General features: G+C 41.9%; 2 protein-coding genes across 2 annotated transcripts in view; one reads left to right on the plus strand and one right to left on the minus strand.

Moving 5' to 3' along the window:
- The first annotated feature begins 7,825 nt into the window (after positions 1-7,825).
- CTNNB1 (catenin (cadherin-associated protein), beta 1, 88kDa) lies at positions 7,826-16,523 on the plus strand. Its single transcript, XM_009894984.1, has 15 exons — positions 7,826-7,885; positions 8,513-8,740; positions 8,878-9,131; positions 9,221-9,459; positions 9,552-9,753; positions 10,075-10,219; positions 10,678-10,781; positions 10,870-11,208; positions 11,473-11,631; positions 12,611-12,730; positions 12,883-13,033; positions 13,124-13,245; positions 14,427-14,487; positions 15,240-15,460; positions 15,750-16,523. Exons 1-14 carry the CDS (start codon positions 7,873-7,875, stop codon positions 15,446-15,448), a joined length of 2,346 nt encoding a protein of 781 aa, XP_009893286.1. The 5' UTR covers positions 7,826-7,872; the 3' UTR covers positions 15,449-15,460; positions 15,750-16,523.
- A 5,333-nt stretch (positions 16,524-21,856) lies between these two features.
- The window catches only part of ULK4 (unc-51 like kinase 4), a 254,582-nt gene continuing 249,977 nt past the window's right edge, over positions 21,857-26,461 (minus strand). The window contains 1 exon segment of the mRNA XM_009895025.1: positions 21,857-22,024. Coding sequence (XP_009893327.1) covers positions 21,857-22,024 — 168 coding nt within the window.

Here is a 26,461-nt window from a genome sequence, read left to right on the forward strand (position 1 = left end):
TTTGGCTCCTTTCCCTCCCCTCTGCCATGTGTGTCTAAGGCTGCATGGATTCAAAGATGAGCCTCATTTGCCGTCCCTATTACCCAAGTCTTTCCTTCACTAGACACTTTTTTGAGGAATAAATCTTTTAATACAGCTAACCCAGTGTTTAAGTCTAGTCAAGACTACCAGATGCCTGCACTTCAGTTCCATTAAGCAGTTGTAATCAACTTTGTTAGAGAAGTCTATCAAGAACAGAAATATTTGCGTGCTGTTTGCTTTAGGTAATGAGCATGTGAATAGAAACTCTACTCTGTGCTCTTAATTGGTCTGAGATTGCTGAGATGACTGAAAATAGACAGGCATAACACTTTATTTTGTGATGTGGCATCAAGTGAACTCTTAATGAAACAAAACTTACAAAAACAGTGCAGGGAAGCTCTCCTGCCTTTGTTATGGATAGGAATTTTTAGATGCCTTCTAAGGCAGGATACACAAAGGCTGAAAAGCCAGAACATTGATGTAACAGCAAACTGGGATGTCTGAAGGAAAAAAGAAATAATGAAGTAGAAATGAAGCTGCAAAAAACAGGGGCTGAAAGCAGAGGTGACTTGTGGTGAGCATTGGCAGATGTGTGTGTGCGATGCCAAATACCCCTCTTCTACTTTAATTCTTTGGATTATCTGAGGTAGTCTGCTGCCTCTTTCAGCATGTATTAAGGATATTTAAAGCTTGGAAGTTACAACCTGTTAACCTTTGAGAAAGGTCAGTTAGGCAGATACTATTCAGGTTTCTTAATTTCCTAATGTTTGATAGGAGAAGCAGACTTTTGGGTCTTACAATTAAGAGATACTAAAGAGCAGCTAAGACTTGTATATTCTGGGTTCAGAGTCAAACTTAACTGATCTGATTAGCTAAATCTAAAATAGAATATGTTGTTTGCAAGGCATCTTCTACCTTTCTGAAGGCATCAGTAGAATTCATTGTCTGACGTATTCTAGCCAGGATAAATTCAAGCTGGATGGTTAACATAGGATACTGACTTTATCACAGGAGTTTATCACTTAGTGGTTGGAGGGAACAACTTAAACAAATGTCACTTAAGGAAATGACCAGAGTAGTTTTGTCATGAGTTAAAGGTTATGAATTAGTTTGTTCTGTTGCAGTCTAGGATCAGTAAGCTGGATTTCAGTGTGGGCGCATGCTGTGGCGTGCTGGGTAAGATTCCTGCACTATTGGTAGCTCTTAGTTTTCAGTAGAACTAGTGAAATAATTGAGGTTGCTACATCTTAGCACAACTTTAATACAGTAATGCTGCTCTATCTCTTGTCATGACAAGAGGCTACAGATGAGTGTTTCTATCATCTAACCTGAAAGAAAATAGAAATGTTTTGGAGCTATGAAAACCCATGGTGGTTTTTTCCTTTTAGAGTTGGGAAAACGCTAGCATGTGTTTTGACTGGTTTTTGTATGGTTTGACTTTTTTCCTTCTGGTGTTATGTACTCCGTAAGTTCTTTCCATTTACTCGGGATATCTTCAGATGACTCAGGACAAGATATCTCTACCCAGTATTAAGTATCGGCCTGCTGAAAGCCAAAGGAAGCCTGACATTAATATTAAAAATGTTAAGTTTTATATTCTGATTCCTGGTATAGATAATAAGGTAAACCTTTACTGTCTCCAAAAATATCTGTGGTCCATTGCTTTGTTTAATGTGATAATTTACAGTCCTGGACCATTATTTGTAAGCCAGTTTTCAATGAGTTTCATAGTAGTTTTTGTCTACCTGGGTCCTTAAATGCCTGGTGTGAGGAAGGATTTGAAAAATTGAATTTCTTAATCTGGAAGTCACTACTGATGAGTGACTAATTTGATAATAATCAAGGCCCTCTAATGCTTGTATATAAATTTAACTTAAATAATCTCCACTCGCTGCAGACAGCTGTTCCTTACAGAGCTGACAGAGTAACTGTGGGCTGCAAATGCTGCTACTTAGATAGAATATGGGAATGCTGTTCAGTACTTGTTTTGTGGATATGGAATGTATTTAAGGAAAACTGTTGTATTTAATCCTGTGTGGTACCTTTGTACAAGAAAAATTATTTTTTTTTTAATAAATACAAGTCTTCAGAGTGAAACTCAAGCATGTTACTATTCCTACTTTTAAATAAAGTATATTCTGCTCACTGTGTAGAAAAATTGTAAACCCCTACTGTCATTCGTACAGCATGCTTCTAAAATCCCTTAAAACACACAACACTGAACTTGTACTTTCAGGACTTCTTACTAATCTTACAGAAGGATCTGATACTTGAAGGGCCTCCAAAATTACCTACAAAGCATACCTTACCCCAGAGCTCAACAGAAGCCAGATAAAAAGCCTCAAAGTTAAGTTTTGGTTGGAATATCTGGGAGGATATGGGTGAGGAGGACATGATCCCCATTTGGATAAGGACTAACTAGAAGTTTAAAAGAGACTTGTTTAACCTTCGAAGATACAAAATGAAAATTTTCTAAATTGAGACCTACAAGGCAAATGACAATCCTTTTAACTTCCCAAGTTATCTCCCTCCTTAATCCAAAACTAGAATTGTCTAAGTTAGAAACAATGCAAATACTGTGCATTGTTACTTTCCACAAGTACTATCCTTGTTTTCATTGGTGGATAGGCAATCTATAAATAAGTACTTATAGGTCACCTGTAACTTTTCTGTCCTTTTCTTCCTCTCACATTGTAGCTGTGATGTTTTCTTCAGCAAGACTAAGACTTTTGGCTTTTTGTGGTTTTTGTTGTTGGTTGTTTTTTGTTTTTTTTTTAAAGTTAGTCTAAACTGATTTTAGGCTTCCCTGTTTGAAGGAAGAAAAATAACTCAACTTCTAGGCTTCCTGTTTAGTGCTGTTCCTTATGAATATTAAAGCAACGATGTCAGTTGGATCATGTCTTCATAAGACTAAAAGCAGTAGAAACAGGCTTGCTTGTTGCAAGAGTGCTTATAGCTGTGGTTTAGGTTAGACCAAAAATTGGTTAAGGAGACAGGTCAGCTACTCATGCTTGAAAGAGCTTATAGACCCTGAAAGCTTCTTTGATGTTTCCACTATCAGTATTGTCTTAGTTGGATGATTTCTCACCGCCACCCCGCTTCCTTTACTAGAAAACAGAATAATAACTTCCAGGACAAGATCGAAGGGATTTTTTTTGTTTAAAAATCCATAATCAAATGTATTTCCTACATCTCCACTTGAAAACTAAGGTTAATTAGGGAGCTTCTGATTTATGTTCTTATATTTCTGTTCTGGGGTCAAAGGGATGAGTGCTGTAGTTATCTCGTGTTATTAGTTGTGGAACTGATGTTGCCTGTATGTTTTGGCAGGCAGCTGCACGAAACAAGACCAGTTATAAAATTAGACCCAAAGAACGCTTCCAAGTAACACCTTGGTAGTGGTTGCAATAACTTCTGAGTACTTGGAGAAAAACTCTTTTTCAGTACATGTACTTCCCTTCACTTGTGTGTAGATGATCAATGTTTTTAACTGCTGTAACTGTCACGAGATTAAGATCTGCGTGTTCTATGTAAGAAAATGTGTCGTTCAGCACTGATGGTTAATTTAAAGGTGCAGTTGCTTGGACTGTCCGAGATGAGGCATAGAGAAACATCAAAACATGGTCTGTAGACATGTTCCCTTTAAATAGATCATGGTGATTTGGATGTGTCAGCCTTCATTTCTCATACAAGTTTTAGTAACATGCTGCTCTTAAACAAAAGATTTCTGGAAGACTTGTGAAGTTTAAGTTTAACTTGCTTTAGGAAGGGGAGGGGAACAGTCAGGTGTAATCTGAGTCAATCATAATGAAGGGATTCTCTTAATCTTAAAGTAGTAACCTCGAAAGAAGATGGATAAGTTTTTATTTAACGCAAGCTGCAAATATGAGCTATTTCACAGGCTAACAACAAAATGGCTTAGCTGACAATGAAAATGGGTTTATCTTGGACAAACTGCAGCAGAGGTGCAAAGAGGTGCTGTGGTCTTGATACACCAGGCAGGTAAATGTCATGCTGATATTCACCCCCCTGAACAGCCATTCTCATAGTTCTTGTCCTCTGTAAGACAGAGCAGAAGTAAACAATTCACTGTGCTCTGTGTCCTAATGGAGTTTAACAGCGTTAGAACAAAAATTATCTAGCTGTTACTGAAGCTCTTGAGAATTATTGTTCAGATTTGAGAAATGCTGTAGGCTTGTTGACTTCCTTGGCATGTGCCTAACTCTTCTCCAAAATCAGAAGTTAATATGCGAGTTTTTTATTACCATCAAAATACTCCTTCTCTTTGAAAACCAGGAATTTTGAATTTTCCTCTGGAGTAACTTCAAATTATTAGCTCATAAACCTTCTAAGTTTGCAGAACTGTTTTTCTCAGTTTTTTAGAATTCAAATGCACAGTTGGGACTGATGGTACACCAAACAGTCTAGTGCAATGTCTTGTATCGAGGAATTTAATATATAATTAAAAAAACCCAACCTCCATTTAAACCCAAAGCTGATGATGCTTGCTAAATGAGTGGATAGTGTCATGGGAGAGGAGGAGGTTCTCAAGAAGTTAACAGTCCCATAACTCCTGGCAGTACATCCATATGAACTTCTGTGTAACGTGACACTTAGCAAAATTCAAACTTGAATTCTGAGTGCCAGGTAGTCTTTAAAAATAGAGAGGCTTACAGAAAGCTTGAAGTTATGCTAGAGTTTGTTTGTAAAGTATAGTGAGTCCTTCTGTGTCTTCTTGATAGTTAAGATCAGTATTACTGACCTTGACAACGTGATGTCATTAGTCATATGTCCTCCAATTAATTTGAATAGGAGCTTGATTTAAAGGAGCTGGTATATGGTTCATGGTTGAAGACCACAAGCTTAATTATCCTAGCAGGGTTTGGTGGGTTTTGTGGTTGTTTCTTTTTTCCTTTTGTTTCCACTCCTCCACCACCTTATCCCCACCCCATGTATATTTATCCAGTTTCTGTCAGGAAAATGAACAGTGTAAACATCTGTACCTAGTCTGGGGTTGTTGCTTCCTTTGTAAATTTAGCAGGTAACCTTGTCAGTTGCACACCAGAAAACAAGTCAGCAGCTTGTCTGGACTCAGATTACCCTCTTGTAAAATAAGAAGAGAATGGGAAGGGAAATGCGGGAGAATGTTCAGTTACAGAAACCCTAAAAACAAACAGAACGTACCTCTTTTCGCTGGCTACTTTTAGTCTGCAGTTATTTTGAACTCTCAGGATGAAAACCAACTTCCCCATCTAAATAAAAAACTGGTACCCGGAATTGCTGGGGGGTTACAAGTGTATGAAATGCAGATTAGGATGTTAGGAACTTCAGGTGCAGGTCGCAGGTTGACCTAAGGTCAGCATTTCAAAGACCACATATCTGACGGATAGGGCAGTTCTGAACACTTAATTCAGTATTCTTCTTTCCTCTATTGTAGATGTTCTTCAGCTTTATTTTGGAATAGTGTTGCAGTTCAGTGGCTAGTCAGGTCTGTTGGATTGTACCAAATGGTACAGCTACTCTCCTGATCTCTTCGGGCTGCTGAAATTGAAACAACCAGTTCAGAGTGCAGTTGCTGTAAGCCAGCTGCCTTTTTTCATGCAGAATTCAATAGTGGAAGGAAATTATACATGTTTTTCCCAAGCTCTGCTTTGCATATTTGAATCTGAGTTGGTAGTAACTATCTCAAAACATAGTCAGTACTGGCTGGTGCATCTACTAGTATGTTAACTTCAAAACTAGTTTGGTGATCGTTTTTATTAGCAGCTTCCTGATAGGAGGAGACAAGAAAAGTTATAATAAAAATAGATTTTCTTTTGTGCTAAGCATATTGTGAATTGTATATAGCAGCTAGATCTTGCCCAGTTTTCTGTTGGAAATGTCACATTTGACTTACAGTGAGGACCAGGGGGAGCAACGATACAAATTTTACTTTTAGTGCTATTCCACTTTCTGTTTGGAAGGTGTTAGTGGGGCTGACAAAGTAATGTATAAGACCTGCGGGGAGCTATCAAGCTTTTGTATAGGCACTTCCTCCAACTAAGCTACTCAAGGGAGTTTCTGTATTAGTGGTGGACTGACAGCATGACTTAGTTTTCCCTTCACCTTACCACTGCTACTCCCAAACTCCTAACTGCATGTTGGGAGAACGCAGTGTTCAAGGAACTGGAAAAAAATGGTTGTATTGTGATTGTATCCTCCATGCAGAGAGTGAGGACTAGACTGATTTGGCCAGGCTGTGGAGTAGGAGCGGTTTGGGGACCTAAGCGTTTTCAACTGCATAGCAGAGTACTTACTGTATGTTGTGTTATGTCTTAAATCAGCTCAATGCTGCTTATCTGCTGCAGATGCAGATCTACTGTCCATTTTAAAAGAGCCAGGGAAGGGTTGCTGCCAAAAGTTGTGGGAATGCAGAGTCAGGACAAACAGCACTGGCATTTGTGCAGCAAAGTAACGAGTTTGCTCAGGAGCTGCTGCAGTACCCTGCAGCTGGCTCAGAGACAGTGAAATATAAGCTTGCCTCAGAGTTGCCTAACCTATTCAGTGAGACTTTTAAAACTGCTGGCCTGTCTTCTGATTAATTATGATTTTCTAAAAGCTACTCCTGAAGGAAACTCTTAAACTGGAAAATCAGTCTTTACACAAATACAGCGTCAAATGGACTTTGTTCTCCTGACACAGTACTGCAAACCTGTCCTTTAAAGAGATTAGTGGCTTGCCTTTACTTCATTGTCTAGGAATGTTTTGATCAGCATAGCTCTAACACCTAACAGCACACTGAAAGCTGATTGCTGGAAGAGATGGTTTTGCTCATTGCACTAGTTACCACTACAAAGTTTCTGCTTGGCTAGCTCCCAGAATAGGCTGTCACCAGCTCTCTGTCTGTGCTGAAAACAGCGTTGGACTGTGGGGGGAAGGGGAGCAAATGAAATAAAAGTATGACAGCTTGAGTGACCCGTTGTGAAGCTACAGGTTTCTCTTTCTGTGTTACTGAAGAGATGGCTACAGATTTATGGTACAAATACTTCTGTACTGCTTGGTGATATCAAATGGAGGTGCATATTGAAGATTTTGATAAGGCATTTGATCATATTTCAGCCTCCTGCCCCCAATTACCTTGGCTTTCTCAAAAAAAAAGGTAGTTAGTTTGGTGACTTAATGTGTGCAACCAAAGGAGAGCATTTGTTTATCAGGCTGGTTCAATTTTCAGTTTAACTTCAAGGAAGAGTATTTTGTGTAGCAAGAAACCTTTCTTCTGGTGGTACAGGAAAGGAGTAAAGGAGGAGGTTCAATTACTATAACTCTTTAGTCTTTGTACCACTGAAATAATAGCTGCTTGCCTTAAATGGTCATTTCGGCTTTCCCTGCGAAAATCCATTTTGTAGCTCTGTATCAAACAGTTTTGCTAGTATCTTAAGAGTAGTTGTCTTTGAGGGTAATGAGGAAGCCTGTTGTCTTGTGGCATGTCCAAGCTGTGGAATTTAATGTTCGGACTTCATCTTATGCAGGATAGAGAAGTAAAAAATGGCTCTATCATGGTCAGTCTTCAATTCTTTTTCTTTTGCAGCTTTAAGAGGAGAAAATATATATTACATATAGTCTGCCAGAAAAAGTCTGGGTGATACATCTCATTCTTTAGTGTCTCTGTCCTTGGGGGTTTGCTAATTAGCATTTGAATATACTCACTGAAGTAATGAAATGGCAAGATGTGTGAAGTCTTAGTTTGCAATTCTAGTGTTCTAATATGAAATTCTGTCTTACTATCTCTAGTGTTTAATAAATTCTAACCTTGCTCTTTTTTAGGGTCTCTGAAAGGTAGCAGGAAAGAGTTCTGGGAACACAACAGGCAACATGGCAACCCAAGGTATATAATGCATCACAATTTGTTATTAGTATCTAGCAGTTCAAATAAAGAGCAGTTAAATTGGCTCCTTACTCCCTTTTTTTAACTTCTTAAAGTCACTTGGATTGAATGATGTCTGCTCTACTACAGTAATTAATGCCTTACCACTGGAACTCAAACCTGCAAACAAGTTTGTCATTGTAAACATTTTGGGTCCCTTGAGTACAGTCAAGTACCTGATCATAGTTTGCAGAAAAGGGAACCTTTAAGCAGTTGACTAAGACAGTCACAATAGCAGTGATTGCTCTGCCTGTTAGTTGGGTTTATAGATGTCAAGGCCAGGCTGGACGTGGCCTTGGGCAGCCTGGTCTAGTGGGAGGTATCCCTGCCCATGGCAGGGGAGTTGGAACTCAATGATCTTCAAGGTCCTTTCCAACCTAAACCATTCTAATGATTCTATGTCTGCATTGGTTTGATGTAAAGCCTCAGTTTAAAACTGCTGTCTTGCTTCCAGTGCTACCTCTACTGGGTTGAGATAGTTGTTTATAACAGTTTATTTTCGTTTAAAATCTGTGTAATCTCTTGAAGGATTAATATGTGCTAGAGTAATTGAACTAAACTTCATTGTTCAACAATGATTTTTTACAGCTGACTTGATGGAGTTGGATATGGCAATGGAGCCAGACAGAAAAGCAGCAGTCAGTCACTGGCAGCAACAATCATATCTGGACTCCGGTATCCATTCTGGTGCCACAACAACTGCTCCCTCTTTGAGTGGCAAGGGAAATCCTGAAGAGGAAGATGTGGACACGACACAAGTCCTGTACGAGTGGGAGCAGGGATTCTCTCAGTCCTTTACCCAGGAGCAAGTTGCTGGTAAGGCCTTTTCTATTACGCTGGTTTGCTTAGACGCACAGCTTAAAAATGCAGAAACCTAAATACCAGATTATTACCGATCTAGAAGATGAGCTTTTTATTCCTAGTTTAAGGTAATGACTTACCTTGTTTTTCAGATATTGATGGCCAGTATGCAATGACTAGAGCTCAGAGAGTGCGTGCAGCTATGTTCCCTGAAACACTGGATGAAGGAATGCAAATCCCATCGACGCAATTTGATGCTGCTCATCCAACTAATGTGCAACGCCTGGCTGAGCCATCCCAGATGTTAAAACATGCTGTTGTTAATTTGATAAACTACCAAGATGATGCTGAACTTGCAACTCGTGCAATCCCAGAACTGACCAAACTGTTGAATGATGAGGACCAGGTAAGCATTTTCTTTGCCTCAGTGTAGCTTACCTGTGAGGCTTATTCAATGACCTTAAAACTAAAAGCTTTCTTGAAATATTTCTGTAGGTGGTGGTGAACAAGGCTGCGGTTATGGTTCATCAGTTATCCAAAAAGGAAGCGTCTCGCCATGCTATTATGAGATCTCCTCAAATGGTATCTGCTATCGTACGTACCATGCAAAATACAAACGATGTGGAAACAGCCCGTTGTACTGCAGGTACACTACACAACCTCTCACATCACCGTGAAGGCTTGTTGGCAATCTTCAAATCAGGAGGCATCCCTGCTTTGGTTAAAATGCTCGGGTATGTGGACTACTAAGATAGTACTTGTGGTGTGCTTTTTTTCAGTTGGTACTGGTAGGTGTAGGTACTCACGATGCTTTTTCCTTCTGTAGGTCCCCAGTGGACTCTGTGCTGTTCTATGCCATTACAACTCTTCACAATCTCCTGTTACATCAGGAGGGAGCCAAAATGGCTGTCCGTCTAGCTGGTGGGCTACAGAAAATGGTTGCCTTGCTCAACAAGACAAATGTCAAATTCTTGGCCATCACAACGGACTGCCTTCAGATTTTAGCGTATGGCAATCAAGAAAGTAAGGTAAGTGCCTCTGCTATTGAAACACTTAAAATGAGCGAGCTTGCTATGAATGGCCTAACAGTTCCTGTGTACTGACCTTCTTATTCTGAATCTTGGGTTTTTGTCAGTCACTTCTGACCTTGCAAGAGGTGAGGGATGCAGGAATTATTTTGCGGAATTGCAGTCATGCTTATAGTGAGACTGCAAAACTTGCAGACCTGACCAGCAGATGTGAACAGTTTTAGAGATCTGTAACCGCTGATGGGTGTAAGCCAGCAACAATTACTTCCTAGTGACGTGCACGGGAACTGACAGATAAATGTTACTTTTGCTGTGTTTCAGCTGATTATTCTGGCAAGTGGTGGACCCCAGGCTCTAGTAAACATAATGAGGACCTATACTTACGAGAAGCTATTGTGGACCACAAGTAGGGTGCTGAAGGTGTTGTCAGTCTGCTCCAGCAACAAACCTGCTATTGTTGAAGCTGGTAAGTACCTTGTACACATGATAAGTTAAAAAGCTGTATAGTACTGCACGATCAGTACATTTTGCACAAGAACAGAAGCTGCCAGCATAAAAAACTTGAACTTGGATTGGTCCTTCAGTCCATAATTAGTTTTGGCGGCCTTTAGTATACAGAAATATCAAAGGTAGTCTGTTTTAAGTAAGTCTGCTATGTTGTTAGCTGGATAGCTTAGTGCCTGAGCATTGTCAGAATGGTCCCCTTAGAACATGCATACATTTAAAAGGTCCAGTGTCACAAAAAGAATCTCAAGGTTTTCTTCTATGTGATGACGGGTTAGGGCCTAGCCATATTATGATACTAATGCCGTGAAAGATCCAGAAGCTTATGAGATATGCACTGAGACTTTTAGGAAGTGAAGGACCTGACTGTTCACCAGATGAGCATCTGACTAATGCTGTGAAATCTGTACCATCTCCTAGGTGGGATGCAAGCTTTGGGACTCCACCTCACAGATCCAAGCCAGCGTCTTGTCCAGAACTGTCTCTGGACTCTGAGAAATCTGTCAGATGCTGCAACAAAGCAGGTAAATGGCTCTTCTGAGGATCAGGATCAAAAGCCAATGTAGTGGAAGAGGAGAGACACCAAATTTTTCTTCCTTTTTTTTTTCACAGGAGGGAATGGAAGGTCTTCTAGGAACTCTTGTTCAGCTTTTAGGATCAGATGATATTAATGTTGTGACTTGTGCTGCTGGCATCCTTTCTAACCTTACCTGCAACAATTACAAGAACAAGATGATGGTGTGCCAGGTTGGTGGCATTGAGGCTCTTGTGCGCACAGTTCTTCGGGCTGGAGACAGGGAAGACATCACAGAACCTGCTATTTGTGCGCTCCGTCACCTCACCAGCAGACATCAAGAAGCTGAGATGGCTCAAAATGCAGTACGTCTCCATTATGGACTCCCAGTGGTGGTTAAACTGTTGCACCCACCATCACACTGGCCTTTGATCAAGGTAAATAATAGTTACAGCTTTCCGTGCTGAAAACTGGTGCTTTCTAAAATGCAACTTTAACTGTGAAAAATTGTTTCCGAGGTGTTAGGGAATGTAACTTGTCTGATGGGAAAGTTGCTTCAATTGGGCAACTTGGCATGTGTTGTCTCTTAAGAGATTTAAGCATTTGGGATCAATTGTTAAAAAAAACCCAACAACAGAAACCGCTAACAGCAAGCGCACCCATCATGCTCACTTATTCCCCACCTCCTTTCTTGATTGCAGGCTACTGTTGGTTTGATCCGCAATCTTGCTCTCTGTCCTGCAAACCACGCCCCGCTGCGTGAACAAGGTGCTATTCCAAGGCTAGTTCAGTTGCTGGTTAGAGCACATCAAGATACCCAGCGACGTACTTCTATGGGTGGAACACAACAGCAGTTTGTGGTAAGTGGCCACCACTAACTAAAGTTCCGTGTAAAACTTGTCTCTAAAATTCCTCATTTGTCAGTGTGCCCGAGTCATGTATTGTTTGGTCTACATAGCTGTTGTCTTATCATTTTCTCTAATTCGTATTATTCTCTTGGCATGCTCATAATTCTGTCTCAGCAGACCTGAATCTTTTCTTTAACTAACTAACTAACTAAAAATGCCCAAATCTTGGTTCTTGTTTTACTTCGACCACTTAATTCTGAATGCTGTAGATAATAGAAATACTGGGTTTTGCCTACTCTGGCAAGGCAAGTAGTCCTCTACCAGGAAACCAGAACTGCCTCATCCTTCTCAGAAGTATGGGTTTAAGAATGCTATCAATCACAGCTTATTGTGTATTTTCAAGGGTGCTTAGAGCTGTAAAAGTACTGAGAAGTTGTATGGGCTCCATACTCGTTTCCTGTTTAGGTAGCAGGTTGGTGTGGCAAGAACAGTCTTGATTTTTTTTTTTTTGTCCTGTTAAACACATTAACAAAACGGAGTTTGCCTTAGCATGGGCAAAGGAAGCATTACTTACTAGTACACCAGTGTAGTTAATACTTGCAAAGGGAGGAGGGGGCCTCTTCGTTACTGATAACCACTGTTTCAAGCTTAGTAAACTGCCAAGCTAATTCAGCTTGGGGAAGAAAAGCCAGTGTTGTCAGACATGAAGTTTATAATGTACTGCTTTAAAAATGAGAACACTGGGAGGAGTTCCACTGAGATGCTTCACTTACTGAATTCAGTTGGATAAAGTGGACTGACTCCTAGCAGGGATGTTAAGTTCGAAGGCCAACGGTAGATAGTGGATATGAACCCTGTTAGGTGAGGAGGGTGTGTGCAGGGGAGAAGTTTTGGCTGATTTGTTGACAGGGTGATTAGCTTTTGACAGTCATTTTAGAAGACAGCATGCAATCTCTCAACTTCAAAAAATGCCTTTTCTTTCCCTAACTAGGAGGGTGTGCGTATGGAAGAAATTGTCGAGGGCTGCACTGGAGCCCTGCATATTCTTGCACGCGATGTTCATAATCGAATCGTAATCAGGGGTCTAAATACCATTCCACTATTTGTGCAGGTAAGTAAGAGCTCAAGACGATGCTGTAGTACATACTAGAAAAACAAGTAAAATGGCTGTTACGCTTCCTTAGTAGAACTGCTAAGTCAGAGTGTGCTGAAGAGTTCGTTTCAAGCAGAAGAGCTGAAGAAAGCCTTGTGTTTTGGTTGCAGTTGTTGTACTCTCCCATTGAGAACATCCAGAGAGTAGCTGCAGGTGTACTTTGTGAACTGGCTCAAGACAAGGAAGCCGCTGAAGCAATTGAAGCTGAGGGTGCAACTGCCCCTTTAACAGAACTGCTTCATTCTAGGAATGAGGGTGTTGGTAAGTGAACTTAAAAGATATGTTTCATACTGTGTTAGAAAAGTTGCTAGAAAAGTCAGTCTCTACTAAAATCACTCTTCCTTTCGATAGCAACATACGCAGCTGCAGTGCTGTTCAGAATGTCTGAGGACAAACCACAAGACTATAAGAAGCGACTTTCAGTTGAATTGACAAGCTCTCTGTTCCGGACTGAGCCAATGGCTTGGAATGAGGTGAGTTGTGTCTTTGTATTAATGGTTCCTTGGGGAGACCTTGCTTCCAAGTCATCTAGTGAAGTGTAGATGCCGTCAGCTGGTAAGGCCCAGCTGTATACATGGCTGTACCTTCTTAACTCTCCTCTACACAATCACGTTTAGTGAACCTGTGACAATCAGCCTTAGAGCTGCTTCTTCCCTTGCAGCTAGAAGAGTCCATTCTCTACTGCTGCTAAAGTTTATCATTCTCATTATGTTCATTAGTGTGCAAAGCTGTATAGAAGAACTCGGTACATTTCTGTGCTTTGATGAACTTTGAATGCAAAAATTGAGGCATGAGGGAAGCATAAACATAAAGCATATCCTGTGAGGCTTCTGTCAAGCAAATGATGTAAGAGTAATAATCTTCAGGTGGGGATGTGACTAGTGTTCTTAGAATTGAGCTTTCAGACTTGTATATGTTTGCAGACTGATTATCACACACTGCCTTTTTTTCATAGTTAAAAGGGCTACACAGTGAAATGAGACTGAAAACAAGGTGGGGTGGGGAGGTAGAGGGAAGGTTTCACTAAGTCTCTGTCTTCCCCCAGATTCTTACGATTCAGGAGCCTTGCTTCTCTTACCTTGTATGTATTTACTAAATAAAGGACAGTAGCCCTTGATTTGTACTATTTCAGTGCTTACTTTTCTGTTTTCCCAAAATCTGTATTTACTACGGTAATGCAGAAAAAAAAGCTAAAATGGAGTATCTCTTTGAGACTGGAGGAGTTATGCAATTACGCTACAGACAGGCCAATTACTTCTGTAATTGGACAAACTGGGGGAGGTCCCTTCAGAACTCTTAAAAGCTCTATTGCTGGCTTGGGAATCTCTGACAAGCTGACTTGCAGAAGTTGGGCAGGTGTACCTGAGGAGGAATGTTCCTAGACCTGCTCCATCTTTTCTGTTCCCAAACAGAACCCTCCTTCCACTGAGCTTTGGATTCCTATGCCTAAATCTGGCTGTTATATATTGGATAGAGATGCTTGGATAAAAAGGGATTTCATGTTCACAGAAGTACCGTTCTGCAGTGCTCACTGCAGAGGAGTTGCTAAACGGGGATCTGGGGCAAGCTTCAAAACTTCTTAAACTCAGAACTACTAGTGCTGGCCCAAAGACCTGACATTAAAAGTGTTTTGTAACTTTTTGTGTGCATCTAGACAGCAGATCTCGGACTTGATATTGGTGCCCAGGGAGAACCTCTTGGATACCGCCCAGATGGTATGTCTCCTCCGTTCCCCTTGACTAAACTTAAGTTGGAGGAAGTCAAGTCATAGATTTTAAAGGAGAACTGCAAATGAGTGAAGAGTGAGTTACTCTTCAGCAAGGTATTGCAAACTGACAGGCAGATGGGGAACTGCCAGTTCAAATAACCAGTTTCTGCAACACCCCTGGCAGCACTGAAATGGGAGCCGTATGAATGGGCAAAACTGGTGTCTCTTGTCTGAGTCTTGTGGGAGAATCTCCCGCTGAGCTGTTGTTTCCAGAAATCTTTTAAATCCTTTACAAATGGACTTGACAATTCCAATAGTGCAGTTTTTCTTTAAAACAAAAGCCGGTATTGAATGTTTTAGCCTGTAAGTGTCTATAGACTTGAACGCAAGCCTCTCCCTACGGGTTCTAAGCTATTTTTGACTAGTCTTTCAGAAGCAAGTCTACAGTCTTGGAGCCTTGTTTTGCTGCAGTATTGTTGAATTTTAGTACTGTTGATTGTGCAGACTAATGGCTTGGCTGGAATCTGCTCGTGCTTCTGACTGCAGTGTGCTTTGTCTGCAGAATCGTACTGGAAGGCTGTTTCGAACAATGGAATAGCCATTAAGGGCAGGCACCAGATTGTTTTGAACTTGGCTGAACTAGAAAAAAATTAGATGGCTACAAAGATCTTCTCACACACTGATACTTGCAGCTTCTGATGCATCTAACATCTGTTAACATTATGCTTTTTTTCCCTCTGCCACCTTTAACTTTCTTAGATCCTAGCTACCGTTCTTTCCACTCTGGCGGATACGGTCAGGATGCCTTGGGTATGGACCCTATGATGGAACATGAAATGGGTGGCCACCACCCTGGTGCTGACTACCCAGTTGATGGTCTGCCAGATCTTGGCCATGCCCAGGACCTTATGGATGGGCTGCCTCCAGGTGACAGTAATCAGTTGGCCTGGTTCGATACTGACCTGTAAATCATCCTTTAGGTAAGAAGCTCCAACCTTGAATTTAAAAACAAAACAAAAAGAGGAAAAAAAAGATGACTGGCCTGAGGACTTGGTTGGCAGGGAGGGATTGGCTCAGTTGGGTCCCAGTGTGCCAGAATACCGCATAACGTGCTGGAGACACACGATCAGTACACTCCAAACTGACTTCTGCCGTGAAGTGTGGAAGTAATTAACTGTAATGTCTTGTGCACTGGCTTCATGCAGTCTTAATGTGTGAAAACAGCCCTTCTCTCAGGAACACTGACACCTGTTTTTTTTCTCTCTGCAGCTGTATCATCTGAATGAACTTGCATTGATTGGCCTGTAGAGTTGCTGAGAGGGCTCGAGGGGTGGGCTAGTATCTCAGAAAGTGCCTGACACACTAACCAAGCTGAGTTTCCTATGGGAACAATTGAAGTAAACTTTTTGTTCTGGTCCTTTTTGGTCGAGGAGTAATAATACAAATGGATTTTGGGAGTGATTCAAGAAACGAAGAATGCACAAGAATGAATTGCAAGATGGAATTTATCAAACCCTAGCCTTGCTTGTTAAAAATTTATTATTTTTTTTAAATCTCTGTAATGGTACTGACCTTGCTTGCTTTGGAAGTAGTCTTTCTTTTCGCAGTAATTGTCGTTAGTTTTTTTTAAAGTCTCTCGTAGTATTAAGTTATAGTGAATATGCTACAGCAGTTTCTAATTTTTAAGGATTGAGTAAAGGTGTAGAACACTAATTCATAATCGCTCTAACTGTATTCTGAATAAAGTGTAACATTGTGTAGCCTTTTTGTATAAAAAACTAGACAAATAGAAATGGTCCAATTAGTTTCCTTTTTAATATGCTTAAAATAAGCAGGTGGATCTATTTCATGTTTTTGATCAAAAACTTTATCTGGGATATGTCTGGGTAGGGGCCAGTAAGAACTGTTTATTTGGAACCTTGTATTGGACAGTTTACCAGTTGCCTTTTATCCCAAAGTTATTGTAGCCTGCTGTGATACAGATGCTTCATGAGAAAAATGCAGTTATAAGATGGTTCAAAATTAAAGTAAACTTTTAATTCACTCTGTGTCAAATTATTTCAGATCACAAAGTATATTTCTGTGTCTCGTTGTTTAGGCTGGGCTGGCCAAGAAATGAATGACATCTGTTCTCTTTAACAAATTTTCTGAAAGTTGTCCTGGAATTGCACAACAACTTCAGAGGAGGAAGCCAAGAACCATTTACCTGTTTTGTCCTGCTAAGGAGTAGTTACCCTTTAGAGCCCCGAGTCCTGATGACAAAGGTTTCCTATTGTGGTCCTCTGAGGCAGCATTCTTCCCCTCGACCTGCTGCCACTTTGCTTTGGCAGGTTCCTCAGCGTGGGGCAGTCTATCCAGATTTGAGGCAGCTACAGTTTGTGCCTGGCCTGCCAGCTGCACACACCTCTGGGCTTAAAAAAGTGAGAAGAGCGTATTAGTTCAGCTCTCTTCAGTTGCGCACGGTCACTGGGGTCAGATGAAGTTCCTCTTGTTACAAACTGTCACCTGGTTCAGTAGCTTAAACCCTTTCCAGCTGCCCTCAGTCTTCAGTTACTGTGGGAGATGGGACCTGTGTGCAATTGCCTTCTCTTCAGGCAGCACCTGTGTAGCTGGAAGCTGGGAAAGTGGTTCTTAAACTGCCGGCTCATTCCTAGACTCTGCACATCTGCATGGTGCAGCTGTCACCAGCCTCAGCTGAGAGTGAACACTCCCCAGCGCATCTACTTCAGCGCAGCAGTTTGCCAGCAGAAGATCAGCGAGGGCCTTGGCTGCAAAGGCTCCTGGCTCAAGTTAGGATCCCAAGATGATGATGATGAGAGCTGAACGAAACTACAAAACACTGTCCCCCCCCCCAACTTTTACTTGCAGAGCAAAGGCACTGCAACGGCAGAGGGGCAAGTCTCACCCAGTAATTCAGCTTTGTTCCTCTCAACCACACTCCCACTAGAAGACCACTCCTATAAAACACTTTTTACCCAGTAATGGCCACCAGCTAGCTTTACCCCATTCCTATAACTTCAGCTCTAATTCCAGCTCCTAAGCTATGGAAAAGCGATAGTGACAGTTAAAGTAATGCAAGGAAACAATTCCTGCAAAACATAAAAGGTGAAATCAGTTGTTTACCTAGGGGCTGTTTTCTTGCCTCCATGTACTCAGGAGAGCGGGGCTGTCCAAGAGCAGGCTTGGTGCAGCAACTCTTAGTAAGGCTCCTGGGTTTGCCAGGTGTGGCGGGACCATGCCGTTGCTGCTTGGAAAGATGAATGCTAAGGAAGTCATAGTACCAGACTTCGCCGTGCCTACGCTCGCTCAGGGCACATGGGGAGAAGAATTATTTAATTCTTTGCACGCTGGCATCTGCTAGCTCAAGAGGACGCTTCCTAGAGGATCAACTTTTACCCAAGGATAAATGACAAACTTGCCAGGCTCATCGTCTCGCCTGTTTTCAAAGAGGAGCTCCAGCCAGGAACGTTGGCAGCCGAGAACAACACTCCACCCATGCAGCTTAAGCTGTGCAGTGCTAGGCAACAGAGGGGCACACTCTCACAAAAAAAGTCCATGCTACTAGGTAAAAACCTGATAAAATTTGTGCATACGCGCCACATACGCACACTGCCTCTAATGTGGTCACAGGGGTTGGTTCTGGTTGTGCGAGATGAAGAATACTGTTTTTCTCGATAAAAAAGTATTGTCTATTGTCAGTCCTAGGCATGAGGTGACCCCTTAAGATGAATAGCCAAGGCATTCACCCGGTCAAACAGATAAGTGAACATTTCTAACAGTAGCCTAAAATAGTGAAACACTTGTATGTCTATATTGTGAAATAACTATACTATTTAATTTACACTTTTCAAACTCCAGCTGTCAAATACTTAAGCTACATCACGCAATGTAAAGTAGTAACCACGAATTCATCCTTACAATGGTTTTAAAAACCAAACCAACCAACCCCCAGAACCAGTTTCCCTCCCTGAAGCCTCCCAAAGTCACGCGTCTGCCCACGCACAGCTCCGACTCAGCTTGCTACAGTAGTTACGTCTGCTCTGCGCGGCTGAAGGTGTTCCTGCGGGACTGAGGTGCTGAGCAGCACACGCGGCGTGCGTGTTGCGGTAGGCCGGTCAAAACTGGTTCACTTGGTAGTCTTGATATTTTCACATCCCACCGTTCTCAGAATTTCAAACGCCAAGGAAGCAACAGCAACATCAGCATGAGAGCTAGGAATTAGAAACAGTAACACCTATTAGACATTGTCAGGGGAAAACTTTTTGGTTCAAATCCCACATTTGCCTTTGTCTATGCCGGAAAATTCTTAATAGCCACTAACTGCACCGTATACCCTGCTTTTCTGCTATGCAGCATCATGCAACCAGTGATTCTGCCCTGTAGCAAATCTTGTGTAAAAATGAATTTCAGCTCAAATTCACAATAACTGCTACCTCGCTCAATCTCCTCTGTTCAAGGAAGATATAATTTACCACGCTCCCTCATGACTCTACACACACACACACACACACACTTTCAGCTTGACAGAAAAATGTGTTTTCACACATACAGCCCTCTTAACGCCGTGCTGCTCTGTGCAGGGAGGCAGTTCCATGCAAGGTGTTGCCCACCTCCTGCGAGGAGGACCGACTTCCCCACCACGCAGAGCTCTGCCGCTTTGAGATTGAACAATGGGCTCGTCCCCCTTTGCTTCCTCACCTAAGTTTCTATTATACGTATTTTGCCTCATTTTTCTTTCTGGAAACGTGTTTTTTTCTAGCATTGCAACAGAGGCTCTAACACCACTGCTAGTCCACAGAAACAAGTTGGGGGTTGGTTTTGGTTTTTTTATAGACTACCATCCTTCATCTTTAACTTAGGAAGGACACCTGTTGTGGAGGCCCCGTCCCTGGAACTGTTCAAGGCCAGGCTGGATGGGGCTTTGAGCAACCGGGTCTAGTGGGACGTGTCCCTGCCCACGGCAGGGGGGTTGGAACTAGGTGATCTTCAAGGTGCCTTCCAACCTAAACCATTCTATCATTCGATGACACTAGTAAACCAATCTGCAACTTCCTCGGTTACTGCTAATGACAAATACCTACTGCCCCTCCATGTTTTGGGGAACGCAGAGCTAGCCACAAAATCCAAATGATCAGTCTCCACTACATAAGCCAATGTCTTAATGAGCAGCAGTTTATACCAGAAAATTTAGTTATCTGAAACGAATTCATCTTGGCAACTGTCTGCACTGAAAAATAAATGGCTACGATCCCACATTTTAAAGTGTAGATTTGATTCCATGTAGCTGCTAAGCAGAATGGGTTGGTTACGTGTCACTCTCAAAACTGCCCATTGCGACGAGCTGAGGATGTATCGCAGAGGAGGAGTTTGGCAATCCATGGCTGCGACACGGCAGCAGGAGAGCACCGAAAGCAGCTTGCAATCGAAGCAGTGCCCCTCTCTCGGCACGTGACTGCTTGGCTGCTATCCTCCTCCCGCCACGCAGACAGAGCAAAAGATTAGAAACCTGTCTGCAAAAAAATGAGCAAAGCAAAAACATTCCTCAATCACTGCAACCCAGTGATAGTACGTGGGTGGAAGGGCCTGGGAGTTTAGACTACTCAGAGGATGGCTTCGATCCAGGATCTCGGTTGTAGCCTTCTCTAAAACGTTTCCAGTTCTGCATGAGATACAGAGAGGCTTCTTAACAGGGTTCAAAGCACAGGTGAGGAGACCAAGTTTATTAGGTCACAAGGAATATTCTGGGAAAGATGCCACATAAGGGAATCTGGGGAGATGGCAGAACATCCATAACCTCCATGAACAAAACCGCCGTTCAGCTAAAGCGGATTAAGCTTGCTAACCCCAGGCTTCTCCTGCCTGCCCACTGCCAATTTATCCATGGCTGAGACCATTACAGCCCCAAGATCCAGGCTGAATCCCTCTCAGTTTCCTCTGGAGGCAAATGGATTAGGACATATGTTCCCTAAAGATGGGCAGGAGGGGAAATGAAATCTGTGAGCTCTTGGGGGCTCCCCTGCTGCTGCTGCAGTGTGGGAGCTCAGCACACTGAAGGAACTTGGCTTACCCTAATGTATCAACACACTCATCATTGCCATCAGCTAGAATTTGGTCTACTGAGCATCTTGTGTCAAACAAGAGAGAGTGCTGTTTTTTCTGGGCTCTGTAGTATGTTTTTTTTCTGAGTACAGAAATGCATAGTTAACAGACGATTAGAGGAAGCCAGAAAAGCAGACTGAAAGAGAGCGACTGGTCTGTCTAGTGTATCAGATGCTGAAATGCTACAAAATAGAGTAAAAACTAGTTCTAAAACAAGAAAACCCCATGTTTCCCCACTGTCATCTTCAGTGGTGGTGCCAGTGTCTCCCCTGGGGAGAGCTGACATTTTATTTTAGTTAGATAATTTAATGTGTCATACAAAAACCTGTGAGTCAGCAGCTGAGTATGCGAGAGGGATGCAGACTCTTCTCAACAGGTTTGGTTAGTCCTCGGTCTGCATCGTCTTACACTCACCATATCCCAGTGTTTCCTCTCCACATCTGCCCACATCCCCCCCTCCCTCCAACACAGGGTGCCCCCTGCCAAAATGTCAAGGAGCCAGTTTTCCCAAACAACTGACCCATACAAAGCCCGCATTTGGGAGCACAAAGAGCACTGAAAAGATTATCTTAGTGTTTCAAAACCCGATCTATAAGCTACAATTTCTCTATCAATTTCAGTTCAACCAGGAGCGAAATGCAGCCTAACAGCCCACGGCAGGAGCGTAAGATTTGTTTTGAGGGGCAGAGAACAGTCAGTCATTCATTCATATGTCCAAGAGGGATTAGAACAGGGAAAGCCTACGGGAGATGAGCTGGGGTTTGGCCAATTTGTTGGGACTAGCACCTCTGTTCTCGCAGAGGAAGCCATGGCATTCCCCAAAGTCTAGTCTCGTGCCTTCTCTGCCTTCTCGGAGAAGCCACAGGTATTCTTAAACAAAAGTAGTGCTGTTCTTCAGCTGCGCGTTTGAAAGTAATCAGCTTGCAAGTGCACCAAACACAATTACTTTAAAACAAGGCACAAACATTGCATTGTGCATCGAGCCCACTCCGCCAAGAACCACTGACCAGTATCCGGTTATAGAGGCCAAGTGTTTGGAATAGAGTAATACATTAAAAAAGGGGGAAAAAAAAAAAAAAAAAGAAATCAACAGATGTGCACACACATTGAGCCAGACTGTGCAGCACACTGTGGCTCGCCGCAGCTGGGGATCAAAGCACGCCGCCGCCGCTGCCGAAACACCAGCAAGCTCTGAACGAGAGGAGTTTGGAGGAGAGCAGTGCAGGGAGGGGGGCCAGGGACAGAAACCTGAGAAGCTTGTACTCCACAGAAGGCGGTTACAGAAGACCATCGCAGACAAAAGAGGAGGTGAGCGCTCTGAGCCCTGGAAATTCCTGGAAGCCTGAGGGGACTCACCTGGCAGTTTGGGCTAGGCTCTCTAGAGTTTGGATAAGAGCATCGCCATCATTCTTCAGGCTCTCCGAGCGCTTCTCTTTTGAAGTTATCTGGAACAAAAAGAAAGAACCGTTATCAAAGGCTTAGCAAGAAATTCCTCTCTGTCATTTTTTGTGGGGTAGGGGAGAGGGAAACAAGTTGTAGCATTTATTATAATTGTAAATGGAATGTGACATTAAAGAGACCCAAGAGAAAGTCCCTTTTACTGAACAGGATCGAATTTTAGGCACAGACCATCTAAAATGTCTTGGCTTAATTAACAAGGTTCACTCTTGTTCTGAGTCTCTGTATGTGTGCAAATTCACACATCACAGTCTGCCAATCCTGATTTCATCCTTAGTACCAATGCAAATACAAGACCCATTTAGTCCGAATTCCAGGGAGATCTTGGGAAGGCAGTCATTTTCATTTCCCACTTCAGGGAAAAAATAACCAAGCTTGTATCAGCCTTCAGATCAGGACACGTGGGGTTTCTCAGAGAGGAGCCAGGTTAAAAATCACTGCAACGGTAACAGCTGCATGTTGAAATTTTTCTCGCCACTCATCAGCCATTAGGAACATTACCTGCACAGGACTGTCACCTACAGAGCAGGGGACTGAGTGACCAAAGCTACATGCCCTTTTTATGTCGAGTGAATCCTGGTTATAGTTGATTTTGCTGCTGGCATCTGTTATCACACTAATCTGCAATGACTGGTTTATTGTTTCTCCAGCCTTAAGTAGTACAAGTACACAGTGCCAAGAAGCCGCACATTTCCTGACCAGTTAAGCAAGTGAATGGGAAGGTCGCAGGGGACATGACATGAAGTCGCACAGCACCGTGGCACAGAGAGACACTGAATACTAGGCAGCTTGTGGAAAAAGCTCTCGTATCTCAAAAAATTACTGAAAAAAAGGTTTGAGCGTCAGTTCCTGCTTGCAAAGGTAAATAAATCTTGGCCAAAGAGAAAGGAAAAGAAGAGGACCAGAGCAATTGATTATTTCAATACTGGAGGAGTAAAAGCTTGAAACGACGACTTCTAATCCCAAAATCTGGCAAAGACTTTTAAGCTTTAGCCCTATTTACCACTGATCAAGCATCTGGGTGATAGACCTTCACATCTCCCTCTTAAATCACAAGAGAAGCTGTATTTACAGCTGCCATCCCACCATGATTTATCAGCAGCGATTCTGCAACAACACTGTCACTACATCTATAATCGTAACATCCTGTAGTTAAGCAGTAACAGGGAACAGGGATTTGTCTGAAGTAAACTAAAATGTACCCTGTGCATTGGAAAAAAACAGTGATGCCATTACCTGTGTACAAATCATTGGTAAATCCTGATTACAGGTCATTAAACCTTTTTTACTCTCTTGAGATTTATATCTGACCTCTTCAGTTTATATTTTAGTAATCCCGTCTTGTCACCCGTTAGATACGGAAGACGTTCTGTAATCTGGGTGCTGAATGTGAGAACAGACACACGCAAAACAGTAGCAACACAGCTGCAATATGGGGAGAAAAGCGTTTTTACCACAAGACATTGTTTTTCACTCCTAAAGAGTGCTCGTGCCTCTACCAAATGCTTCCCCTAACTTCTGCACCTCATCAGCCGCAGCCACGTTCTCTGCACTTGCCACGTTCATACCCCCTGTTTATCCAGCACACTTGAGAGATGAAGAGGTCACAGGGGGGAGGAAAGTCACCGAGGACTGGATCATGCTCCATAAAACTACGAGGTCAAATGAAGGTTACAGATATCTCTAATTCTAATACATCCTAACTCCTCAGTGCTGACATCTGTACAACACTCACAGTCTTTTAAGAAATTAGTCTTTGTGCATTACACATTGACAGAACCTATGCTCAAAATATAAACAAAATATGACAAAATATGCTCAACTATAAAATCTGGTACTAAAAAAAAAGTTTTAATTCTAAAATGCTGTATTTCAAACAATAACTTAAGTCCTACTGAGTCATCGGGTCTGGCTATACGCTTGCCCAAGTTGCAGCATGCCTTGTGTCATTATTAAGAATACATTTCTGTGGATACAATGCATTTGAATGGAAAGGATTAAAATGGCTTTATATGCATAGAAATCGTAACAGACAGAACAGAAAGACCCATGAGATCATCTACCCCATCCCCCTATTATACTTCACTGTTCAGAGCAGCTTTCAGCCACAAGCAATGGGCTGCTGTGATATCCATCCATAGGGGCTACTCCCCGCTCTAAATAAAATGCTTCAATAAGATCCTTTCAGCAGTAAAGGTGGAACCACAAAGAGAGAAAGGATCAGGCCTTTAACAGCATGATCGGCCTGTGGACTTTTCAAATTAAGTCTAAAACAAATTTAGGACACGTTCTCTTGGAAGCATCAACTAACAGCTTCACACAAGTCAAGGTGTGCTGGTGAAGAACAGACGCGTCCAGCCAGCCGTGCCACCTGCACGCACAAATGGGCAACCTGCACAGACGAAACGTGGCTGTATGGATCCATGCAGGATTTCCACACCCGCCCTCCATCATCGGTGTCCAGAAAACTGCCCTCTATCTACCCGCAGGCATCCACACCACGGGTCCAGGAGAGGACCAAAGCTGCGGTAGCAGGAAAGCTGCAGGTTGAATATAGGGTGAGCTGCCAGTGCCCTGTCGGCAGCTGGACCGCAGCTGCCTACATTTTTTTGTCAGTACTCCCATGCTCTGACCTAGCGGCAACTATTTGCCCCTTTTTTATTTGTCTGCGTAGCAGATCAGATTGCTCCCTGAGTGATCGGGTCTCTTGCATATGACAGATTAGATCTTGCTTCACTTAAAGAAATGTTCTCTGAGTTGCTGCTCACTTTCAAGACCCAAGATAAAACTTTACCCGTATTTTTTATTTAAAAAATGTTCCAGTTTTGTCTTCATTTTGTTCCACAGATAAAAATAAATCATGACAGCACATAAAATCATTAGTAACCAAACTTTTAGAAATGGATGTATTTTTCACTCAGTTCATTATCTTTTGCTTCTACCCAGCATTGCTGTATCTTTTATCCACACCAGTTCTAGTTCTCATTCACTTGGAATTTTAACAACTAGTTTAATGATCTCTTGTAATATTACTATTTGTTAAGGCTGGCTACAACATATATTCGATGACATAATCAATAGCTATTCCTTTAATTAAAAATGTAATTAAATCTCAGTTTAGTTGTACACTCATTGCAATTTAACAAGAATTTCAAAATTGCTTTTCTTTATTAAGCTAACAGCCATTCAGCATCTTTCCTCTTTTCAGCTCTGTTAAACAAGGATGAGCCATAAGGAATACCATAATTGATATGAAAAGATCAGTATTTCCTAAAATTTAGGATAGCTGTTCAGGTATCATGGCACTGCTGAAAGTGAGTGGAGGAAAGGATACAATATGAAACATTTGCTGGAAAATTGTCTTCGATAATAAATTGGGGAGTCTTGGATTCTTGGTCTAAGTAGAAGTGATTTTTGCAATTCAAGTTTCAAGAAAGCATGGAAACCTAAGAGACAATTACTTTTCTTAAGGCTGGTTTCATAACACTGAACTGCTTTCTCTGATTAGTCATAACTCACATTTTGTAATTTATAACTGAGTTAAGTGACCTAAGTAGTAAACTAGTCTCTCATCATTTTGAAGAGAAAGAAATTCTCTTACTTTGGTGAGGTTTCACGTAAAATGTAGGCTTGATGTCTGTAATGTAAACTGGGAAATAATGTAAAATATTAACTGGGTAAAAATAAGGAGCTTTTTTATTTGAACTTTTTTTGGTTGAAGAAAGGCCTTAGGAGTATATTTAGCTGCACTTTCAAGTGTTATCTTCTCAAATAAACAACTGCTTGAGATGTTTACCATTTCCACGCTCAGTGGATGCTTTCCTATAAGCCATCACCGTGCCTGAGTACACAGCTACAAGCAAGGCATTTCATAAATGCTCTTTTTACAAACCGGCTTTTTCTCTTTGCCAAACATGTTCAACATTTTAACCTCGTAAAGTGATGATTCCTTACTTTTTATTCAAAATTCAATACAATTAAGCTAATTACCTTTGCAGGATTGGTTAGCTCAAGTTCTTGCTCAACTTTACCAATACTGGCTGAGAGCAGCCACGCAGGTAACACAGGAGCTGCTGTAGACTGGTTTATCAGAACCACCAGACACCTGTAGGTCCAATGTTAGCATCACTTGAGTATCGACACGTGCTGGGAATAAAGTACCACTTAACACCAGTTGGAGGCTTTTCTGTGAATGAGAATTGTATCTCCAGCTAATACTGCAGTAAAAGCAATCAGCAATATGTTTTTTTCCGTGCATTAACTGGGGCCCTAAGTAGGACATGAAATATATTTTTTAAAATAACTTTTCTGAATAAAAAATATTAAAGAATTAAGCACACTCCTATTGCCCTCTAGACACTATTTCAAATAATGTCTTCATAGTAAGTGCTGTTCCCGCAATTTAAAACGTGCATCTCAGTCTT

This window comes from Charadrius vociferus, unplaced genomic scaffold, assembly GCF_000708025.1.
Source record: "Charadrius vociferus isolate BGI_N301 unplaced genomic scaffold, ASM70802v2 scaffold51, whole genome shotgun sequence".
In the NCBI taxonomy this organism is placed as follows: Eukaryota; Metazoa; Chordata; class Aves; order Charadriiformes; family Charadriidae; genus Charadrius; species Charadrius vociferus.